Consider the following 25225-nt stretch of genomic DNA (forward strand, 5'->3'; position numbering starts at 1 on the left):
TTGGGGCGGCAGAGGTTGTACTGCTATCATTTTCTGGAGCGACAGAACAGACAGACTGACAAATGTTGGCTGGAGCAAAGGCAGAGGAGGTAATGTTAGCCGGAGCACCAACTGGAGTGTGAATGTTGTCGGCTCGATCAGAGGCACCAGAGTGGCTCGGCAGAGGAACGCAGCTCGACTGGCTGCAGCAGAAGCACGTATGGAGCTTTGCGCTGAAGATTCCTCAAAGAGCAAACAGCAGTTGCCTTTGCATGTTTTGTTTGGGTTGTCCTGAGGTAATCTGTTATTTTTCTGCGTTTCATTATTTATCAAAAGCTAATTATCATTTTCCTCCCTGGGCTTTAAAAGAAGGAGAGGTATACTGTCTTATATTGCTTTTGTGTACTTCATTAAGAGCCAGCCTTATTTTGAAAAGTAAGTTGAAAAGTGTTTGCTCTGTGCCATAATGTGACCCTCTATTGTTAGTTCATTCACCTTTTTATAATTGTTTATTTTTTTTATTTGTCATTATATTCATTTTCAATAATTTCTCATAGCTTCCCCCTTTTCATGAGAATAAAATAATCCTTGTGTTTGCCTGCCTCCTTTATGCTCATATTCCAAAGCCATCGTCACCAGTTCATTTACTAACAAAATCAGCTAAAATCATTTATATTCATCTTGTCCCGCCTCAATCTACACCCAATAGCCCATAATGACAAAGCGGAAAGAAGATTTTAGACATTTTTGCAAATTCATTAAAAAGGAAAAACTGAAATATGTGGAGGTGCTTTTCAGCAGAGACTGGTCAGGGCAAAGACAGGGCAAAGCACAGAGCTATCCTTAATGAAAGCCTGGTCCAAATGGCTCAGGACCTCAGACTGGGCAGAAGGTTCACTTACTATATGACAATGACCCCAAGCACACAGCCAAAACAATTCATCAGAGGCTTAGGGACAATTCTGTGAATGTCTTTAAATGAACCCAACCAGAACCGTCACTTGAACCCAATTGAACATCTCTGGAGAGATCAGCTGGTTTCAGCTTTTTATCTGTTCTTTCACTTGGAACAAGGTGGCTGCTGTTATACTTATATACATTTCTGTGGTGTTTGGTTGAATTAGTAATATAATGTAGTATATTGTGTGGGCATGCGAGTGTGCACACAATATACTAAATTTTATTATTACAGTAACATCTGTGTGGTCGTTATCAAATACAACCTTATTGGGGGATGGTGGGGGGTCTGTGTGTAGTAGACAGTTGCTGTTTGATGTGTTCTACATCTGGAAAAGTACAATGGTTATATCCTCATCCACCGGTCTTGCTGTCATTACCAGCGGCCATGGTTTCATCTATTTTTTATTTTTTTTAACATCCCAGTGTAATATCATGTGATCTGTCAGGGCTATTATACAGTGGCAGAGGGCAAAGTGAACCTGGAGCGCTTTGTTTTCACAATTTACTGAAACCGAACTGGTTCACTGGTATGGGTGTGGGGATGGGGAGCCAGGGTTGCTAAGCCTGAAACTGCATCTGTGAAGATATTATGTAATTTAGGGGGGCAAAAATGTCTATTTCAATATGGACTAAGCTAACAGGTTGATTTCTGCCACTCACAGACTACACCCTTGACTGGGGCAGTATTCAGAGACTCTCTGGATATTTACTTTTTGCTAAAAACAAGAAAAAAGATAAATAAATACTAGCTATTAACAGTTACTAATTTGATATTCAAAAATATAATATTAAAAAAATGTCTTGGTTCTGGACCCTTCCTGCCTCTAGTGGTCAAAAGTTTCTCTGCAGCTTTAACATCTCACAGAAATCTGTTAGAGCATCATGTGCTTTGACATCACATGATGTCATCATGTTAAAATATCATGTGACATCATGTCAGCTAATATCATCATCATTATGTAGGAAATGAAGGAGGAGAAAGGATGAAAAACAGCTGCACACATCTCTTCACACACGTGAACCAACATTGTTGCTCCTTTCCTAACAAACAAAATGAAAAAACAAAAAAAAACTTTGTGATGTTTCATTCTCTCTCTCTCTCTCTATCCCTCTCTCTCTGTTTTTCTCTCCCCTCCCCCTCCCTATCTCAGCAGCAGGAGGAGGAGTCAGCAGTGTGAGGATGCTGCCAGGTTGCCGTGGTTTCAGCCTCCCATCTCTTGTGGTGACCGTCGTCAGGGATGTGTGTGTGTGCGGCTGAAGGGTGTGAGTGTGTGTGTGTGTGTGTGATTCTTACAGCTGTGAGGATATATCACTGCAGGACGGAGGAGAGGAATAGAGGAGGAGAGGGAGGATAGGAGCACAGAGGTTTTGAAGGGTGGCTGTGGATTAAAGTCGCTGCAGCAAGTTGTCGTTTCCTCTGAGCTGCAGAGATCTGTGAGGACGACAAGAAGCTTCATCACTCCATCTTTGTCTCTGCACAGGGAGGACTGAGACAGTGAAGGAGACAGTGAAGGATACAGTGAAGGAAGGATGGATGGAGTCTGAGTCGTCACTGATCTTCCGGTAAGCCTCCTCTCAGCTGCTTCATTCTATCATGTTTGTTTCTTCTGGTTTTATTCATCCGTCCAGTTACTTGATCATTCACACCTTTTCGGTCTCTGCTGGTGGAAAATGTTGATCTATTTGTCATCGAGTTGCCGCTGTCATCACTGACTGTGTCAATAAAGCCTGTTCAAATCAGATCTGGCTCCTTCACACCCTGTTTTTGTTGAAATCAGCAGCTTCAGCTTCAATGTGGCCGCCATCTTGAATCAGACCTGAGAGCAAAGTTACAGATTAATGGAAAATTCCACTTTGTTTAAAACCAGGATCTTTAAAATTTTCGAGTTGTTTTCAGCTCAAAGTTAAACAAAGCTAAACATACCCGCAATGTTTTTGATAATTCTTCGGAACAGAAGGTCAAAGGTCAAACAGGAAGTAGCTCTGTATCAAACATGATCTAATATGGCTGCCCATTCAGTCTGATCAGTGTTATTGATGAACCTTCTTTTATATTTCTGTTCTGAAAGTGAAATAAACATGAGGTTTTGGATATTACAACTGAGTTAGTGAGGACACAACCTGACTGATCAAGACAAGATCAGAGTTAAACTGATTCAGTTTTATATTAGAAAAATAAAACAATAAAAATGATATTTAAAACAAATAAATAAATAAATATAATCTGGATCAAATTAACTCAAGTGAAGAGTTCAAATGTTTAAACACAGAGCTGAATAATTAACTAAAATCTTCAGGTTAGAGCAAATACGTGTTTCCTGTCGTCGTTTCCTGTCCTTGTTTCCTCTCCTTGTCTCCTTTTCCTGATTCCTCTCCTTCTGCTCTGTCCCCCTCATCCTCCCCTCCTCTCTCTTCCTCCTTTCTCGTGTACAGGAAGCATTACATCATACTCCTCTGAGAGATGCTGCTGTTGCTAGGTTACCACAGAATGACTCCCTGATCCATTTTTAGAAGGAAGAGAGACAGAGAGGTGGGGGAGGGGGACGATAGAGAGACACTACAGAGAGAGAGAGAGAGAGAGAGAGAGAGAGAGAGATTATATCACTGTGGGAACGACTGAAGAATGAAAGAAAACTGGAAACGGAACATGACAGAAAAGAACAAGAACCCATCAGCTCCTTCTAAACTCATATCAGAGGCAGATTAGAGACCAGTATGATTCAGTTCATACCAGTCTGGACTGTCATCTTGGTCTGATGATGGTCTGAACTGGTTCCACTAAAACCAGTTCAGCTGAATTTAAACAGGAAACTTTTTTTTTCTGGTCATACCAGAAATATAACAAGATTTAAATGGAAGGTTGAGTCTTAATGTTTGGTCACAACCCCAAAAACAGACAAGTAGACATTTAATGTCCAAAGAGAGGGCTGTTGAGTCACAGACAAGGGCTGCAGTTGAAAAGTCTTTTTTGCTTAGGAAGTTTCAAACTGAGTGAAATGACCCAGAAGTATACAAGTAAAAGTGACAGCCATAATAAGAGCTGGTCCAGTTCTCTAAATGATGAGGAAACAAGTTTCAGTGCTTCCTCTCTTATCTCATTTCACATAGGAAACACTGGACCTTCCTTTACGAAAGGAAAGGAGAAATGTCGTCCTATAATTCGGTGTCGCAACAACATTTAAAGCAATGCACCATTGTAGTTTCACCATGGCAGACCCACTAAATAAAGAAACAACAGAGCACCTGCTTTATGTTTGTGACATGATCCAAAACTTATGGAAATCCTTGTCTGATCAACTGAAATCCAAATCCATTGTGGTGTATAAAAGAAAAGTATGTAAAATTGCTGAACCAGAAAACAATGTATTATGTGTAAAAACCTTCAAAAACAGGATGCACAGAGCAGCCAAAGAGAAATGTGCACCCTAATCAACGTCTGGACTTATAGTGGACTGACAGAAAGAGACTGCAGATCCGAGTCTCACCGTATTTACACCCTAGGTTGTTCATTTGAAATTTCTTGTGTAAAGGTGTATTCAGCACTCATGTGAGTGTATTTTGATTTGTTTTTGAGAAAGGTTCAATAGAAAAGAAAATCAAAATAGGAACGTTTTTAACTACAGGGGAGGAGCTGTGGTGTATAAAGAAAAGTATGTAAAACTGCTGAACCAGACAATAATGTATTATAACAACCATTGCTGTCTTGGGGTGTTATGTTGTGCTCTGATTTGGAATCACTGTATGCAAGGCGCTGCTCAAGGGCAGACATCTTTTCCCTGGCTCTAATATAGTAGTCATCATAGTACATTAGCTTCTTTCTTTGTTGTTTTTTTCACCTGAGATATATTCCACACAGTATTCTGTGAGACACAACAGATTTTGGCGACAAGGATTGGATTCCTTCACAGGAAAAAGATTGTGATAATTGTGAAAACTCGTTGAGACGAAAAGAAGCACATTGAAGATAGTAACGGTATTCAGGAAAAGTGAAGATTGTCACTTCAATGAAAACAAAGAAGGATTTGAAGCCTATTTGGAAAAGTTAGAACAGTTCTATCTTTCAAACGGACTGACTTATGGAGATGAAAAGTCTGTGTTCCTGACTATCGTGGGCAGAAAGAATCAAATTCTGCTGATGCACTGAAACTGCCATGCATGCACATTTTGTGCCAAAGACAATTTTATGGCAGAAAAATACAAGTTTAACTCCAGAAATCAGAGAGAGGATGAGTCTTTAAGTGAATAAATTGCAAGTTTGAGGAAGCTAGCAGCTACTTGCAAGTCTGGGACATTTCAAGACAATTCTCTGAGGTATAGATTTGTGTGCAGGGTTAAAAGTGCAGAACTCTGCGACCGAATGGTAAACGCAGCCCACACTAAAGACCCGACATTGGCAGGAGCTTATGATATGGGACTTGCATAGGAAGTGACAAAGCAGGACGCTGTTGTCAAAGAAGTCTTTCAGGCTAGCACCATTTCAAAGGCGGCCGAGCTAGAAAGGAGTTAAGCGAGAAGTCATGTTACAGATACACTGGCAAAGGTAAGGAGGTGGAATGCTGGACATGTAAAAAGAAAGGACACATCTCCAAGGCCTGCTGTTCCCGACACAAGGGGAGAGAAGATAAACGGACCAAGTGGACCAAAAACCAGGATGCTACACCTTAGGCAGATAACAGCAACTGAAGTGTTGGAAAAGGAAGCAGTGGACACCTGTTTACCTGGCGGTCTGCCTGAAAACATCTCATCACTGCAGACAGAGTCTGCTATCTCACCTATTCAGCCGGAGTGACAGAGGTCTGGAGCTTCAAAGAGTCAACAACACCAGACTTTGTCACTGACTACCAAGCAGGCAATGTCAGAGGGCTTGAACTGTTTTTCTATAGACTCTGAGGGCGAGGACTCTTGTTTTGAAGGTGATGCAGAAATGGAGAAACCTTACTGTGTATATGTAAGAGTAAATGAGAAAAAGCTAAAAAGGAAAGTAAACACAGTAGCTACAGTATCTGTGATATAGGAATGTAGCAGGACTTGCTGCCACCATGCGTTCCCCCAACACACACACTGTCCCGACTCAAAATAATGATATTAATTGTCTGGACTGCACACACACACTTTGAACTTAAACTTCTCTTGATTCTGTTTTTGCCCGGCCTCTTGGCGCACGTACTCCGGTCTCTCTTATTCTCTCAACAGTTTGTCCTGGCTCGTTGTGGCCATCCTTCTCCTTTGTGTGTATGTGAGTCCCCTGTGTTCCAGCACGCTACTGCATTAAAAGGAGAAGAGAATCATTAACAGGCAACAGCTGAGCAATCACCTCACCTGAAACTGCTCTCATCAATCCTCTCCACACCCTATCTCTCCTGCAGCTGCCTGCCGACCATGCCCATTCCCGCATATGACCACAGCCGGACTTATGCCGGGGAGCCATCTGGCCTAACCCCCTCCCCTCACCATTGGAATGGGATAGAAAGTCAGCCACAGCCATCTGTGCCCCCCGGCCTATGGACCACTTTCAACTTAAACTCCTGCAAAGCCAGATACCACTGGGTGATCCAGGTGTTGGTATCTTTCATGCGGTGGAGCCACTGGAGAGGAGCATGATCCGAACAGAGGGTGGATGGGCACCCCAGCAGATATGAGCGCAGAGCATCGACCACTAACCGGATAGCCAATATAATGTGGAGAAGAAGTTTCCCATAGAGGACTTGTTTCACCCTCTCAAGTGCCAGTTGACACCGCTCCATCCACTAGACCGGATCTGAGGCAGCCTTTCGGGTGAGATTGGCCAGGGGGCTGGTCAGGTCGGCAAAGTTGGGAATGAATCGCTGATAATAGCCTGCCAACCCCAACAACTTCCTCACAAACTTTGGAGTTGGGCTGTGGGCAGGCTGCAATTGCTGTGGTCTTATCTACCTGGGGACGCACCTGCTCGCCACCCAAGTGGTACCCCAGACACCGTACCTCCTTCTGTCCACCTGCACACTTCTTTGGTTTTTGGGATCCCGACCTGCCTTAGTGAGTCAAGCGCTGCAGCCACCCACTGCATATTCTCCACCCAACTGTTACTGTGAACGATAAAGATGTCCAAATAGGCAGAGGCATATGCAGCATCCGGACGCAGCACACATGAGGCATTGGAAGGCAGCCAGGGCCCTGAACAACCTGAACAGAAGTGTAACAAATTTGTACAACACGAGTGGAGAAGGCTGTTGGACTCCAGAGACAAGGGAATCTGCCAATAGCCCTTGATCAAATCTGGTGTCACAAAAAAACTAGCGGTGCCCAACCAATCCAGGACCTCATCGACCCAGTGAATCAGGTAGACATCAAATTGTGACACATCATCCACCTTTGAGTGTCCACACAGAACTGAATAGACCCGTCTTTTTTACAAGAACAATGGGGCTACACCAGGCACTGTGGGACTCCTATCTTCAGCATGGCTTTCAATTTTTCCTGAACCACTTTTCTTTTGTGTTCAGGTTCAGAAAGGACCATGAACCCACCGTCACGCCCAGGCGAGTCTCAACATGGCTATGAGGTTTGTGGTATGAGGTTTGTGCAGCTAGGCAGAGGGGAGAACACATCAGCGTAACGCTGCTGCAACCTGGGAACATCTGCTCTCTGGGATGGTGGGAGCTGGCCATCACAAAGGAGCGAGTCAGTATTGGTGGAATTTGGTACCTCAGGTCAACTCATCTCTCTTTTACTGTTGACACCAGAGAGACAGGCTCCCCCGCTGTCCAGGCTTTGAGGAGGTTGAGGTGGTAGATCTGTGGTACCCCTCCCCTATCAGAATGCACAACCTAATAGTCGACATCGCCCACTCACTGTGTGACCTAAAGAGCCCTTGCCACTTTGCAAGTAATTTAGAGTTGGACGAAGGGAGTAATACAAGCACTTTATCTCCTGGTGCTAATTGTCTCAATCTGGTCCTTCTGTTGTACAGATGCTGTTGATGCTCCTGGGCCCTGAGCAAATTCTCCCATGATAACCACCCCAGTGTGTGGAGTTTTGCTCTAAGGTCTAGGATGTACTGTACTTGTATTCTTACTTGGGCTCAGACCTTCCTCCCAGCTTTCTTTAACCTTGGGAGACAATACACCTTGATTTTGCTGAGGACAATAAGCAGATGTTTCTGGTTGTTATGGATGCATATTCTTGCTGGCCTGATGTAATTCATATGCAGACCACCATGGCCAGCAAGACAATTGAAGTTTTGAGGAATGTGTTTGCATCATATGATACAATATACTTCGGGCAAATTGGAGTCTATCCTTAAGTTGAATGCAATTAGACACATCAAACTTCCAGCTTATCACCCAGCCTCAAATGGGTTGGCTGAAAGATTGGTCCAAAACTTCAAGAAGTCTCTAGTAAAGAATAGAGCAGTAGGTGGCATGTCTTTGCTTCATTGTATTGGTCATTTCCTGTTTAGCTAACAAAATGTGCCACACATAACCACCAACACTAGCAGAGCAGTTTTTGAAAAGACAGGTCCATACTATAATTATAATAATTCACATGAATTTCCCCTAGGGGATAAATAAAGTATCTATCTATCTATCTATCTATCTATCTATCTATCTATCTATCTATCTAGCTATCTATCTATCTAGCTATCTATCTATCTACTAGATTGTCTCTTGTAAAGCCAGAGGTGTCTTGGTCTTTCCAAACAGGAAGTTTTCCAAACCAGACAGGCAGGAAGGGGAAACTCAGGTCTTTCTCTGTGGGTCAGGCAGTGCTTGTAAAAAAACTAAATGGGAGGAGAGAAGTGGTTGGATGGTGTTACTACTGATGTTTTGGGTTTGGTAACATATGTGGTGAATGTGAATCGAACATGTGTAAAACGACATGAAAATCGGATGCTGGATACATGCTGAATTATTTTGACTTTTCGAACCCAGGTTTTTGCTGGTGAGGAGGACACAGTATTAGCAGTTTGTAACAGAGACATCAGCAGTTCATCTGTACTCAGCTGATTAGACACACCTGTCACACCTGTACACACCTGTACACACCTGTACATACCTGTACACACCTGTTCACGCCTGTTCACACCAGTTTAATAAATGATAAGGTCCACTTGCAGACTTCTTCACAAGAAACATTTCTTTTTGGGAGATCTGTGAAATGCATCAACACTTTGCTGTTTATTTCAGGATGATGACCATGGATACTGACTGAAAGCTCTGACCAGACTAACAGCTCCTGTTATTTTAACAAACTGAGCACACTTGAAATTGTGAAGTGACATGAATCACTCTTCACCATCACAGTTGGCCGATCTGTAGTTTTCAGGAAGTTGATCTAATTAGCTTCATGTTTTATAAAACATGTCTGACTGCAGTAACTTAACTCCACGTGTGATAAAAGTAAAATCACATCAATTCACATTACGATGAAAGAAATCAATGAGTCATTATCATTGAGTGATAAAAATAGACTTAAACACACAGTGGGTAACTTCCACCTCTAGGGGTTTCTCAATCAAAACAGTAACAATAGACAGAATTGGGTGATGTCATGAAATAGCATGGGATCATGGTAGTTGTTGTCTTCACCACCAGTACCGTAAGCTCCTCGCGGTTTGGATTCCTTCAGTGACAGACTAGACTTCAGGGAAGACTTGGGAGCTGAGATTGCTGCTAACTTTTGTTTTGATTGTTTCTCTGGCAACTCATGAACCAGACATTCAGGAGGTTTTTACCAGCAGCGAATTATCCACAGAGGTGTCCTCCTGTCAATAACAAACGGACCAGGGGATGAAACCAGTAAATGAATAAAGCAGCTTCTATTTTAAAAATCTGTTACGGCTGTGCTAATATTAGTTTGGACCCCAATGCAGACACAGACTAGATGGAGTGAAGGTAAAGTGGTTTATTGTCACAAGCGTAAAACCAGGTGAAGCTGACTGCTGGAGAGGGCTGGCAGCTGACTTAGGTTTGGGTGAAGCAGGGATGAAGTCAGAGGGAATGGCAGTGGTAGCAGTGAGGCCAGTGAAGACTGGCTGAGGAGGGATTGCATGCAGGCTGAGTGAAGGGCAGCAGTGGTAGTAAGAACAGCAGACTGGCACTGAGATCCTGGACACAGAGGAAAAGACATTAAGCAAAGGTTCTGAGACAAACAACTAGAAACACTAGAAACTAGTTCTCAAGAAAAAAAGCTGAGAGCATACGTACCATAAAGCAGACTGAACTATTTGGTGATGAGTAGAGAATCAGCCAAGGTACTTGAACTGGAGTCTTAATGAGATGATGCAGCAGGTGTGGAGATGAGCCTTGAGACAAGAGCCAGGAGCAAGCGGAGAGGGAGGCCACGCCAACACACACAGACCAAAAGGGGAGGGGGAAACACAAGGGAAACAAGGTAACACAAGGGGAGAAACTAAAGTTGTGGCAGAGTTGTAACAAAATCAATGATTCACTGACGCTATTCAGCAGACACAGGACAGGACGTCTCCAGCAGCTGGGAGCTCAGCTGCCTAGCATTTGCCTTTGCCAGAGATCCAGACGTCTGATGACTAAAATCCTTCTGGTTCAAATATAAAATTGAAAACGACAGAGGTGTAAAAAGTGTATGTGGCTTAAAACTAGATAAGTCAATTTTGAGCCTCTGGCAGACAAAAACAATGCTAACCCATGGGGGGATATGATGTCATTGACAGGCGACCAAATGACATACCATTACCAAGATTAAAAATACGTATTTCTGTAGGTTTGAGAATTGAATTGGAAACAATTGGGATAATGTAAATACGCAACTCAAAAAATATAGGTGTAGTCATTTTTACATTTCACATATCATCCATTTGTCAATCGCGTTCCAGTTTAACTGTATAAAACTGATCTTATCATCAACTTTGTGGAACAATAAAGATACGGGATACATATGTTTGCATCCTGATGATTACAGATGTTAATCTTTTTATCTTCTTTTACCTGTCTCAGCAATGTTTCCTGACAATAAAACTAAAACAGAAACAAAGTTTCCTGTCTGTTAGATGGAAGTTATGGTTAAGAGGCATTTAAAGATTAATGATTAAGACAAAATAACACTGACTATTGGTCAAACAGGACGTCATTGGCAAATTCTGCAACTTATAAGATCCGCCACTGTGTTGGGGTGTATCTTCACAGGGACAGAATCATGAGTTTTGTGCGGGTTTACAGTTTGCGGTGTGTTAAGACTCACACAGAGACAAACTATAATATCACCTGGTCCTGTATGATCCTGCTCGCAGGTTTTTGGGGAGTCATGACATCTCAGGAGGAGGCATCTTCCTTCAAGAGGTTTTTTCAGTATGTGGAGGACAGTGGACTTAGAACATACGATGGCCTGGTGATCCAGAATGCCTCAGACATTGCCAGAGAGAGCGACCGCATTCGTAACCAGACCAACTGGACCTACCTGCAGGAAAAACACCAGAAAAAGAGACGGCAGGAGGAAGCCATCAAGAGGTAGAAAAAACAAAAACACACAAAACCTTAAAAATGATATTATTTTGTCTTTACAACCCTCAGACTGTTTCTTCTTAACTCACAGATATTAAATGGCAATGTGTCGTCTAAGTTGAAATGTGCTTGTTGAAATGTAGCAGATTTTATTTTGAAACGTAAGCCTACTTACCCTGTCAGATCTGGTGATATAATAAGGCCTTTTTATGGACATGAATCCATAAAAGCGTTTATGTGTGCACAAAAGCCCAAAATGGCGTATGACACACTCATCTGAATCTTTATGGACCCTGAACATTCACTCCCTGTGTTTTGGGCCTAACATCCAATAAACCAAATTACAGTGCCATCTCCCATTCCCTTTAAAGGGGCACCACTGACTTCAGACAAGGTTTTTGCTGGTCAGTTCCCGCTATCTCACGATAGCAATGCGCCAACAATGTGTAGTGTGTATTTGCTGTTTAAACGACATGGGCGCTGGACAGGAAAATTACAACTGCGTCAGTCTGAAAATGGCAAAGACATTTGCGATGCACTTTGCACAAGGTGTAGAATAGAGCCCTTTTTCATCAGCATCAACAGTTTTTACTGTCACCTAAATATTCATATGCCAGGTTCAAATGTTTCTGTACAGGTGCAGCATCCATCCATCAAGTTTGTTCTTATAAATCCCAACTTTTCTATGGAAAGTGGTGCTCATGTTTGGTGTGTTCACAAAATTAAAATGAGGCTCCCGGACCTCATCATCATTATCGATTTTTATAAAGAGAAACTCCATCAAAAGAAAAAGATATACCACAACATGACAACATCAGTCTGTTCAGATTCTGATCAATATACAGCTAGATTTTATTTTTCCACTTGAGCAGAATTAAATGAAGCATGGTAAAATAAAACACTATAGATGGATGTTACTCTTACTGTTTGCTGTAAATTCTTAATCAGATAAATTTTGGGTTTTGATGTCACTTGTGTGTATTTAAGAAAGTGTTGTGTGATTGGTTGATAAATGTAGGTTTGAAGTGACACATCTTTCCATTGGTCCATTCAGGATTGGTGAAGATGTTGCCATGGCAACAGACGGGGCGTACTCTGGGAAACATTTCAGGATGGGTTTCATGACAATGCCGGCACCGCAGGATAGACTGCCCCCCCCAAGCCAGGGCTTCACCGTCCGATCCCAGTCCCTCCACTCAGTGGGAGGAGGAGATGACGACTCCAACCACAACCGAAAACAGCCCCCACCCAAACCGAAGAGAGACCCCAACACCAAACTGAGTAGCAGCTCTGAGATGGTAAATGGAGGCTCTGGAGTTACCAGGAGAGACCACCAAGAAACCAAAGAGACAGCGGAGCAGGCGGAGGGTGAGGACAGATCCACATTTTATTAAAGACAAAAAGATACTGTCAATTTTTAAAAGAGGAAATAATTTTATTCTGATGGTGACTTTGAGGCCTCTCTGTCTCTGTCCGTCTGTCTGTCTGTCTCCCGCTGTCTGTCTCTCTGTCTCTCTTTGTCTGTCTCTCTCTCTCTCTCTCATTGTCTGTCTGTCTGTCTGTCTGTCTGTCTGTCTGTCTGTCTGTCTGGCTCTCTGCCTGCAGCTCGATGTCCTCTCTACACTGAGGACTACAAGAAGATGCCTCCACCTAAACCGAAGAGGAACCCAAACACTCAGCTCAGCACCTCCTTCGATGACTCCTACATCCATAACCATGGAAACAAGAAGTCTTCCTTGAGGTGGGAAAAGTCTTCATCCCAGAGTCAGAGTCCAGCGTCCAGAGACACGGATGACGAGGAGCCAGTTTATATCGAGATGGTGGGAAACATCCTGCGAGATTTGAAAGGTCAGGAGGGGGTGGAGGATGAGCAGAGCGAGTCTGTGTATGAGGAAATGAAGTACCCAATGTTGGAGGATTTCCTGCAGGACGGTCACTCCACCATCATGGACCCTGAGTCCTGGTCTCGTGGATCTCTCTGTGACATCCCTCCACCCTTCCCTAATCTCCTGACTCACCGCCCACCCCTGCTCGTCTTCCCCCCTGCCCCTGCTCAGTGCTCCCCCAACTCTGACGAGTCCCCCCTCACACCCTTAGATGTCACCCGGCTGCCCATGTTAGAAAATGTCTCTTACAGCAAGTCTGGTAATGTTGAGCACCCGCAGAGCTCCACCCATCACCGCAAAGAACGAGACCGAGACCGAGACCGAGACCGAGACAGGGACCGAGACCGAGACCGAGACCGGGACCTGCCATCCACTCACACCATCACATCTTCCGGCCGCTCATCAGCTCCACCCCTCCACTCCAACCTCTACAAGTCATCTGGCTCTGCCCACGGTGGTCATGGTTACCCCCGCAGCCAATCAGCTTGTCCGTCTCCAGTCAGCATGGGTCGCTCTCTGACCCCTCTGAGCTTGAAGAGGCCGCCACCATACGACGCCCTGATGGCCGGGGGCAGTATGCCTCGCTCTTCATCTTCATCTTCATCTTCCTCACACAGGGCAGGGGAGGGTGGAGCTAAACTTAGTAACTCTTCCTCCACCCACGGCTCCATGCAGAATGTGTCGAGGTCGCAGACTCCAACAAGTCCACTGGACGAACTCAACAACCTGTTTACCTCAGGTAGACAGGTGGTGAAGAGAGGCTCAGGAGGCAGGAAGAGCAGGGAGGGTGAAGGTATGTACTACAGTACTACAGCTGACCTGAAAAGTCCAGAGCTGTTGAAGTCTCCAGTCAAATCAAATCAAACCTTGACTTAAGCAACCAAAACTTTGTCATAGACACATTGAGGTCTGAGGACCTTGGAGTTGTCCAGCGATGTCTCTCAGGTTCACTGTGACCCAACAAGCTCCACCAAGCACATTTCAGCACACTTACGAAACAATTACTAAAATAATCTCACCTAAAGGTCCTGGTAGTTTTATATCTAACTTCTAACTCAAGTGTCAGAATTTTTATGAGTCTGGTTGTCGATCTACAGAGGAAACATTTGTGTTTAGTTTCTGCAGTGAGTTCACTGAGAGCCAGAAAACAATTTGTACTGAAAAACCTGTCTCTAAAGATCTTTATCAAGGATGACACAGCTGTCACGTGATACTGTGTCATGTGATACTGTGTCATGGGATACTGTGTCATGTGACTGCAGTCAGAATTACTTTAGATCAGGTCTTTAATTCTCATACTTTCTTTATCTTGAACATTCTCCTGGGTTCCTTGTTATTCAAAATAAGTTTTATCTTCTTTGTCTCATAGTTGTTTCAAGTTCTGCTGGTTCTTTGTCTCTCATTGAGGTTATTTGTCCTACATATCGGTGGCCCTGTGTTGTCTTTGACATGAATGATTCAGAAGGTTTTATTATGAATGGAATGGTAAATGGACTGCATTTGCATAACGCTTTTCTAGTCTTAAAAACCATTCAAAGCGCTTTACACTACTAGTCACATTCACACACACACACATCCATACAGTGCCTCCCTATACATATAGCACTTTCCTAACATACATATACTGTACATTCACACCAATGATACATTAGAGATTATTTAGGATTCAGTATCTTACGCTCTACCTCCTGAGCCACAGCTGCCCAGTTGTCTCATTATGTCATGCTTCTCTGTTGTATCGCTGTAGGAGACTGTAGGTCTCTGCCCAGACATGACAGTAAAGACAGAGACGGACAATCCAGTCCAGTTTCCAGTAGGATGGGGAGGTCATCTGTCAGTCCCACCATGATGCTGTCTGGAGGAGGAGGAGGAGGAGGAGGAGGAGGAGGAGGAGGAGGAGGTGAGTAAGGCAACAACAACACTACAGGGAAGCATGGAGAAGGTCAGGTTAGTCAGTCAGTTAGACAAATGTGTTCAGTTTAATCAAGACTTTAACTTCAGTCCTTAGACATGTTGAGTCTGTGTCTCATTGGGCCCTGTTTCTATACAGTGTTTTTTTCTGAGTGCCCTTATTCCATAACAGGTGAACTACAGGTGAACAACAGGTGAACAACAGGTGAACAACAGGTGAACAACAGGTGAACATCAGGTGAACATCAGGTGAACATCAGGTGAACATCAGGTGAACATCAGGTGAACATCAGGTGAACATCAGGTGAACATCAGGTGAACATCAGGTGAACGTCAGGTGAACGTCAGGTGAACATCAGGTGAACATCAGGTGAACATCAGGTGAACATCAGGTGAACGTCAGGTGAACGTCAGGTGAACATCAGGTGAACATCAGGTGAGCATCAGGTGAACATCAGGTGAACATCAGGTGAACATGAGGTGAACATCAGTTGAGCATCAGGTGAACATCAGGTGAACATCAGGTGAACATCAGGTGAACAACAGGTGAACATGAGGTGAACAACAGGTGAACATCAGGTGAACATCAGGTGAACATCAGGTGAACAACAGGTGAACATCAGGTGAACATCAGGTGAACATGAGGTGAACATCAGGTGAACAACAGGTGAACATGAGGTGAACAACAGGTGAACATCAGGTGAACATCAGGTGAACATGAGGTGAACAACAGGTGAACATCAGGTGAACATCAGGTGAACATCAGGTGAACATCAGGTGAACATGAGGTGAACATCAGGTGAACATCAGGTGAACAACAGGTGAGCATCAGGTGAACATCAGGTGAACATCAGGTGAACAACAGGTGAACATCAGGTGAACATCAGGTGAACATCAGGTGAACATCAGGTGAACGTCAGGTGAACGTCAGGTGAACATCAGGTGAACATCAGTTGAGCATCAGGTGAACATCAGGTGAACATCAGGTGAACATGAGGTGAACATCAGTTGAGCATCAGGTGAACATCAGGTGAACATCAGGTGAACAACAGGTGAACATGAGGTGAACAACAGGTGAACATGAGGTGAACATCAGGTGAACATCAGGTGAACAACAGGTGAACATCAGGTGAACAACAGGTGAACATGAGGTGAACATGAGGTGAACATCAGTTGAGCATCAGGTGAACATCAGGTGAACATCAGGTGAACAACAGGTGAACATCAGGTGAACAACAGGTGAAAAGCAGCTGAACAGGTGTCTCCTCTCATCTCTGTTTGATTTGATGTTAAATGCTTTCTTGTGCAGAATCAAAATCTGTTTGTAAACTCGGCCGTTCAGCCTCAACATCAGGAGTTCCTTCACCTGGCGGGACACCACAACGCCACCTGCAAGAAATGCATCATCCTGCCCTCAGCCAGGTACACCTGTAAAACACCTATCTATGTTACCTGCCTTGTTGCCTACCTGTCTGTCTATCCACTATCTGTGTGTCCATTTAGATCAATATTCTTATCAAAATGAAAAGCAGCAATTTTATTATAAATAGAAACTTTGTATTTCACACAGGATTCAACTTCACTGAACAACAGAACGTAAAACATTTAACAGACGACCAGAGGCTTCATCCATCAGCTGACTGACATCTGAACTGTAAACATGTAAACAAGTCAACATGGAACATGTAAAAAAAATAGCCATGTTTAATAAGTTGTTGTTTTTTTTTACTTCATAAAAATGACATATTTTGTAATTTAAGTTTTGTCTCAACATGAACTCTAAACGCTGACACAACATTAATCTGTCGTTACATATTGAACAAAATAGTAACAATTCAATACTGATACTAACATGGTGTCCTCATTGATACTAACATTAAACTAACATTAAACTAACATTAAACACTAAAACTGGTTGAACTTGCACTGAAGTTGAACCTGACCTTAAAGGATGAAATCTCATTAAAACACTAATATATAACCCAGCTCCAATTAAACCCCATACACCCATATATGCAATTTGAAACAATAGCCTCACCCAATTAACAATTAACCACACCCCATTGTATTACTGACCACACCCTGTCTGAACTTTAAAGAGCTGAAATACTGACATCATGTCCGGGCATTCAGTAACTCAATTCAATTCCTAATTTAGCAGCAGTCTATATGAAAGGATGAAGCATGTTTCCATATCAGAGAAATCTCCATCCGCTACAGATGCCATAAGAAACCTTCGCGATTTTAACAAACAAAAATCAGTTCAATTTCATTCATTAGTCCATCCATCCATCCATCCATCCATCCATCCATCCATCCATTTTCAATCACTTACAATCTGGCAGCAGGCCAAGCAAGGTAGTCCAGACGTCCCTCTCCCTAGCAACGGTTTCCTGCTCCTCTTGGAGGATCCTGAGTCGTTCCCAGGCCAGATGAGATATAAAATACCTGCAGCATGTTCTGGGCCCTAGGTTCTCCTACCAATTGGACAAGCCCAGAAGACCTCACTGGTAGGTGCCCAGGAGGCATTTTAATCAGTTGCCTGAACCACCACACCTGGCTCCTTTCAACATGAAGTAGCAGCAGCTCCACTCTGAGCTCCCTCTGGATGAGGCTGAGCCCAGACACCCTGAGTAGGAAACTTGTTTCCGTGATATCATTCTTTTGGTCACTACCCAGAGCTCACGACCATAGATGAGGGCCGGAGCGTAGATCGACTGGTAAATCGAGAACTTTGTCTTCTGTCTCAGCTCCCTCTTCACCCCAACTGTCCAGTACAATGCCTCCCTTCTACCCTCACTTCAGAACAAGACCCCACAATATTTAAACTCCTTCACTTGCACTTGTACTCTTTATAATATTATTTACAGAGACCCAACATTCCCCATGGTCAAGGACTTGCTGACAGTGGCAAGAAAAGCCTTGAACAGAACCAGACTCAAGGTGGGAGAGGTTCACATAAAGATGTGTAAAAAATAATAAGAAGAAAAATTGTTATAAAAAGAAAATGATAGGACAAGTAATAGGACTAAGAAGAAGAAGAAGAGGAAAGAGACTAATAATGAAACTAATAACAATAATAGAAGCAGCAGGTGTTGAGCACATCTCCAGAGACAGACAGACCTGCAGAGACCAAGAGGAGGAGAGAGAGACGCCGGGAAAACCAAACTGCAGAGAGAGAAGAAGAAGAGTTAGTAACTTGTTAATGGAATATGAATGAGTATAGATGGAGAGGGAGAGGGAGAGGGGGAGAGGAGCTTGGTGCATCAGTCCCCCAGCGCTCTAATCTTGTCTAGTCTCTATTGATGCATCAATAAGGGAAGCTTTACTTAAGAAGACAGTTTGAAGCTTGATCTTAAATGTATTGGGAGCTGGTTCCACAGGAGAGGAGCCTGATAGATGATGGCAATGAACTGCAGTGTTTTGTTGGGATAATAGGGAACTGTGAGCTCTTTAAGATACGGGGAGCCAATGAAGCTAACACGGGAGATCTCTATTCTGTCATTACTCAAGCTCTAGCATTATGGATCAGCTGGAGAATCTTTAGAGAGAATTCAAGAAAAAACCTCAGCTCAAAGAAGCTTGGCTCCTTTGTGGCCTTGTCAGTGGAGCCATGTCATTTAGTCCGCTGACGTCTAGGACTGATGTGTCGGTTAAGGTTAGGGTCAGGGTTAGAGTTCAACCATAAACACGGAATAAAAACAAAATAAGATTTTTTTTTCAAAATCTACCATCTTGAGTTGAACATATGAACAAAATACTTTTGAGAAAGACCCTGTCCCAAGGCAGGACCTTTAGGTATTAGAGTTGTTTTGAATGAGGTTTTCACACTTTTGGAACAGAGCCTGGAAGTTGTCTAACAAACATTTTCATTTTACAGACTATTCATTGACTTTTTGAAAACCTTTTCAAATGAAAAATACACTTTTGTCTTCTGTCCTGTGAACTGTTGGTTGTTCCCTCTCAGTTCATAGTATTGTAATACAATGTTTACTAATGAAGCTCTGACAATAAAATATTAAATTTCACCAAATCAGAGAGTTAAAACATTGGAATTCAGGGAAAGTTTCACCCTCTGTAATCTGATCATCTTTTTCTAATCCTGTTACATTAGATCTGAATTTACCTGAATTATTTCTCATACACACCTGTATTTGTCAATGAAATCAGTGTGACGCAGGCATCACACTGACGACCTGAGTGGAAATAAACTTTAGTCTGTCTGTCTGTCTTTCTGTCTGTCTGTCTGTCTGTCTGTCTGTCTGTCTTCCATTATCATATCTCAAGATCCTTTGATAAAAATCCAATGTTTAACATTATTAACGTCCATATGATGTTTTTATATAACACAAGACATATGATGAGTGAAATAATCAGTCAACACCATGACTGAGTATTTCCACTTGAACTGCAGGGAACCAATGACAGTCTCATAAAAACTTAGACAGCCAGGGTTTTTCCTCCTCTAACCATGTTGATACTCTCTGCTCTTTCACCTGTCCACCCGGAGCAAGCAGGTGGTGGGCGGGGCACGAGGTTCATGTTCATGAACAATGATCAAGACAAGACTCAAAGAGCCACAAACACAGTCGAACCACAAAATGAGCACAAAGAGATTCAAACACAGTAAGAGGTTATTAAGTGACAGGTTGAGGACATGTTGATGCTGAGCTGTTCTTCATCTCCAGATGCCGTGGCTGTGCGGAGACGCCACCATGATGGAGATGATCGAGAGGAAAAGAGTCTTGTGTCAAGAGATCAAATCTCGTCAGCGGCCTGAGAAGAATTTGTGTAAACAGGACAGTATGCCGATCCTGCCCAGCTGGAAGAGGAAACAGCCGCCACCATATTCAGGCCCACAGAGCGCCGCCGCCACTGGACAGACCACCACGGTGTTCTGGGACACTGCAATCTGAAACACAATTACTACACAAAAACGTGAATCACAGAGCACCACAGTGTTCTGAGCAACACAGAAAACAGTGATGATGATAATGATAATGATGATGATGAAGTAGCCATCAGGCCATATCCACCACACTGACAGTTCGATGATTTAAACGAACACATCTGGCTGGTTTTCTCTCATTGTTTGATTGATCAGTATCAGCTGTATATTCTCCATCCGTTAGCACTGAGGGCTTTTACACATCGAATGAAAAAATGTTAATGTTTACATCACCAGTCATGAGTGAGCAGAGAATGAATTTTAGTTCAAACTGTCATTAAGCTTCTCTGCTTCTGGTCTTAAATCCTCATTCATGTGAATCTGGTTGAGGACTTCAAACGAAAGACTCAAAGAGAAGCAATGAAATAAACCAAATATCCTCAAGACACAAAAACAACAGTCTAGATGTCTTCATTAAAAACAATCAAATATAATATGAAACTCTCAACTAATCAATTAATGCACTAATCACTGAGTGTGAATGTGTGACAGTTTGTGACATTGAGGGGTTGACAGATGAAGTGACCTCATGTGGGTCTTGACCCAGAGCTTGAGACACTGTCATGTAAATGATGTGAGAAAATCAGCTGTTTTATCGTTTTATTTCAACACTCAATCAACTTTTCACAAAACATGACAATCACCAAAATCTTTCAGCCAACAGTAACACAGACACATACACACATACACAGGACGAGAGGTGCAGGGGTTGTCTTGTTGTCCAGTCAGAGTGAAGGGAGGCATGGCCACAAAGGTGTAGCAGGTGTTGTCTTTCTATTCGTTATTTTTCTATCTGACCGCTGTAAAAGATTCAGATGTTTTTATAAAGTCTGACAGTCGTGTAGCAGAATGCTGTAAAAAGAGAAAAAATATTTATAAACTTTTCTGTGTGAAAAGTCTGTCATCAAACATGTTTTTATATTTAAATTAAATCTGTGACGCTCTGTGTGTGGAAGAAAAAATGTGACAATGTTTTTATATTTAAAAACACTTTTATTAAGATGAAAAAGGCACTATTTTAAAATGAGAATATTTTGGTGAGTTGTTGGTTTGTTTAGTCTTATCGACTGTACCTGAAACACAGACTGGACTCCTGATGAACTCCAGTTTAACTCCATATTAACTCCAGATTAACCCCAGTTTAACTCCATATTAACTCCTTTTTAACTCCAGTTTACCTCTAATTTGACTCCCGTTTAAACTCCAGATTACCTCCATTTTAACTCCAGTTAAACCCACAATTCTGTATTAACTCCAGTTTAAATTCCGGATGAATTCTAGATTAACTCCATATTAATTCCAGATTTACTTTAAACTGCAGATTAACACCATATTATCTCCAGATTAACTCCAGATTTATAACAGTTTAACTCCACTTAAACTCCAGGTTAACTCCCTTTTAAACCCATATTAACACCATATTAACTCCAGATTTACTTCAATTTAACTGCAGATTAACTCCAGTTTAACTCCAGTTCAACTCCATATTAACTCCAGTTTAACTGCTCATTAAAACCAGTTCAACTCCAAATTAACTGTAGTTTAACTCCTGATTAACTCCAGATTAACTCCAGTTAAACTCCAGAGTAACTCCCTTTTAACCCCATATTAACACCACATTGACACCATATTAATTCCAGATTAACTCCACAGTTTAATTTCAGATTAACTCCAGTTTAAATCCAGAGTAACCCCATATTTACTACAATTTAACTGCTAAATAAAACCAGTTCAACTCCAAATTAACTGTAGTTTAACTCCAGATTAACTCCCCTTTAATCCCATATTAATGCCATATTAACTCCAGATTAACTCCAGTTTAACTCCATATTAACACCAGATTAACTCCAATTTAACTCTCTTTAACTTTACCTGTTCACACAGTTCTGAGGCCTGTACTACGAAGAAGGGTTTGAGGTTATTGAGGTTACTTCAGGTATAACTCTGGGTTTCCAATCCTACAATGGTGGTTCACTTGTTACCTGAGTAAATCACCATTGTCATTTATGTTGAACTCCTAACCTCCTCCCAACCTGCCCCAGCTCAGGTTAACTTCACAGGATCAGATTGAAACCTGTGAACAGCCAAGCTACTGACCAATCAGATACCTGGAAAAACTGAGTCATTATTCCTGCAGGATCCCAACTGGAACAAAAAACTATCACAATTACATTATAAATAATAACAAGAAGTAGACATTTATATAAATCAGTTCCAGACCTTGCACGTGTCCACTCTGGTTTTAAAACAATGCTTGCATTGAGAGTTTATCACACTAAATAAATATATCAACTATTAACTTAACAACTATTATAGCTTAATTTTAATTGAGGAAATATTCTTAAATCTGACAGGATTCCTGAGAGTGATGATGATCTTACTTTTCTTCATCCCTGCAGGTCAGAATAACATGAGACTCTGTGACAATAATTGGAAATAAAAACTAAACCCCTGATGTCTTTTATTAGAACAATGATCCACATCCTGTTGAATATTTCCCATGATTATAAATTTGATTTATAATTTTCAAACATTTCAGTCAGACTGACTCATCAGACATCAACTACTTCTCTCCTCTTTTCTTTCTCTCCTCTCTGCAGCAGAAACAGTCTGACATTAACTTTAACTGTTTTATCTGCATCACATTTTCATAACAGTTTGATCATCATCAGACAAAAGAGCAAAAATACTTCAGTAAGAAACTTAATGATAATCCATATATCCTAAGTCTGACTAGTAACTATATTCAGAAATATTACTATTTTATTCCAGTCATCTGATCATATTGTTTGCACTTTGTTGAATATCACTTTTGAACGTGGTTATAACCGAACTTACCGGCAGGTATCAGCGTTTCTTCTCGTATCATAATAATTACTTTATTCATGGTTCTGACGAGGTAGCCTTTTAATGAACAACTCCACCTCTTTCAGATGAATATGCTCGTAACCGGACAGGTAAAGCCAGGGTTAACTGAGCCAGTTGATAACCAGCTTCGTAGTTCAGGTTATCAGGACGGTCAATGTTAGGTTCAGTCAAGCCAGATAACTAAAAGTTATCCTGGATATGTTGAACTTGCTTCGTAGTACAGGCTTCTGGTATTTTACAGTTTGTTTGTCAGCTGTCAGCTGATACTACGACATGTTAGACAAACAGCCCTGTTGCTGTTTGGTTTGTCTGCTCATTCTATCAAGACTGATTAAATGTCTGATTATGATTATAGAATAGCTCATCTGGGGTCGTGTAAAAAATCTTTGCATCACGTTAACTTTTATTGAGAAGTCAGAGAATTGGTAAATAAAGAAAGTTAAAAATCTGTTGTTTTACAAACTCTACAACAAATGGGCTCTTTAAACTGCATAACTTAAAACTGCTGATTCAACTTAATGGCCTCTGTTTGTTCAGTTGAGATATTTAGAGAATTTAACTCAGCTGGTTTTACATTTTCAAAAATCAGAGATGACTTTGAACTAATTATTCGGCATTAGTTCAGTGAAGCAGGGAAACTTGTGTTTTTAAGTTAAATGTTTTACAGAAGGTTTCAGACAGATGAAGGCACTGTTTACATTTACTGACAGATGTAAACAAGGTTACCTGGAGATTACCTGACAGTCTGTGTTTTTGGGACAGTGGATCAATGATGGACATGTACAGAAAGATAAATCTTGACAAATGCAGTGTATTGATTTATTACTGGATGTGTAAGAGCTGATTGATTACCATGATGTCAAATCAAAGGTAACATGAGACTAAAGCAAAGCATTCTGGGATATGATGATTAAACCTGTGTGATTAATGTAAATTAAGATGGAGCCACATACATGTATTCACACAATCGCACATGCACATACACACTCATGCACAAACAGAGTTTAACACACAGTGTGATCAATATATGGTGTGATCATGTAATTACTACAGCGTTGGATCATGTGATCAATAAGGAGTCAATACAACAGTTGATTTCATTGTCTCATTAAATGTGAAATCAGCTGATCAGTTATTAAAGTTCCTTATTTTGAGAAATTTGAATTCACACAGACAGTCGAAATGAACAACACACACTGAAAACCCGTTTGTTGTCTTTATTCTGATCAGATTTTATTCTTCAGACTGATTATCAATAAATATGATGTAGACATTATTGGAATCTTTAGTGAGGACTGTTAATGTGGATTAATGACAGATAGATTTCTCTATGAATCTTCACATCAGAGCTTTCTTCTGATTGGAAACATCAGTTGTCTCAACATGATGACTGAGGAGGACGACACAAAAAGATCACCAAAGACATCGCAATGTGAAACATCAGATTCCCCTCAGCACATTGACACAACTGACAGAGGTTATTAAACTGTAGGTGACCTATAAATATACACAGACCAGTCAATATACAGAGATCAATAAATCAAGGAAATACCAAAGTGAAGGTCTGAAGGTTCAACACCTGTTTCAGGTGATTTTAAATTCTTTCTTTTGAACCTTCTTTACAAGGTTAAACTATTCGTACTTCAAGAGTTTGTGAAATGATGCCAGAGGAAATGACAGTAGATTCATTTATGACTCCAACCACAAACAACTAGTTTTATTTGCTCACTTTTCATACTTTATCATCAACACTTCTGCTATTTGTTAAGTGATCAGTTTGTATCGTCATCCTCCTCTCATCTTCATCTCTTCTGACTGAAATATTTTCAGGTTCATGACAGTGTGGACACCATGAGGTCTACAGAAAGTGTGTCTCACCTTTACCTTCACCTGTCCACAGGTGTAAATCTGTTTACATGTTTGCACTGTGAGAAAAAGACTTGAGTTTTTGAGTCTTTATTTTTATTGAATCTGCCCAGAGAGAAAAGCGAGTATCAGTCTGGTTGTTGTGACTCCTCTGTTTTCATCTTTATTGGAAATGATGACAGAAATAAATGTTTTTCATTAAACTGTCTTCGGTCCTATTTCAACAACAAAGTGCTGTAGAAACTGTTAAAAAACAAGACTGTGGATATGGTTGTTCAATGTTTTCTTTTCTTACGATGCAATGTGTTAACAGCAGCCTGCATCATCCTAAAATATCTTAATTTAAATCA

The 25225-nt window shown here is 41.6% G+C and overlaps 1 protein-coding gene across 4 annotated transcripts; it reads left to right on the top strand.

Annotated features, from left to right (window-relative positions):
• Positions 1-789: 789 nt before the first annotated feature.
• nyap2a (neuronal tyrosine-phosphorylated phosphoinositide-3-kinase adaptor 2a) lies at positions 790-24291 on the top strand. Of its 4 annotated transcripts, none has more exons than XR_008827385.1 (8): positions 790-2502; positions 11186-11402; positions 12451-12764; positions 13002-14075; positions 15030-15162; positions 16501-16615; positions 16764-16855; positions 19882-20016. XR_008827385.1 is itself a non-coding variant. In XM_056374718.1 (7 exons), the coding sequence occupies exons 2-7, from the start codon at positions 11200-11202 to the stop codon at positions 16791-16793; spliced, it is 1869 nt and encodes a 622-aa protein (XP_056230693.1). In that variant the 5' UTR covers positions 790-2502; positions 11186-11199; the 3' UTR covers positions 16794-19416. The 4 variants fall into 4 exon arrangements, 2 of the variants coding, with proteins under 2 accessions (XP_056230693.1, XP_056230692.1); XR_008827384.1 differs by having other exon boundaries at positions 16764-16878; positions 19882-20010; XM_056374718.1 differs by lacking the exon at positions 19882-20016 and having other exon boundaries at positions 16764-19416.
• Positions 24292-25225: the final 934 nt, after the last annotated feature.

This window comes from Seriola aureovittata, chromosome 4, assembly GCF_021018895.1.
Source record: "Seriola aureovittata isolate HTS-2021-v1 ecotype China chromosome 4, ASM2101889v1, whole genome shotgun sequence".
Lineage (NCBI taxonomy): Eukaryota > Metazoa > Chordata > Actinopteri > Carangiformes > Carangidae > Seriola > Seriola aureovittata.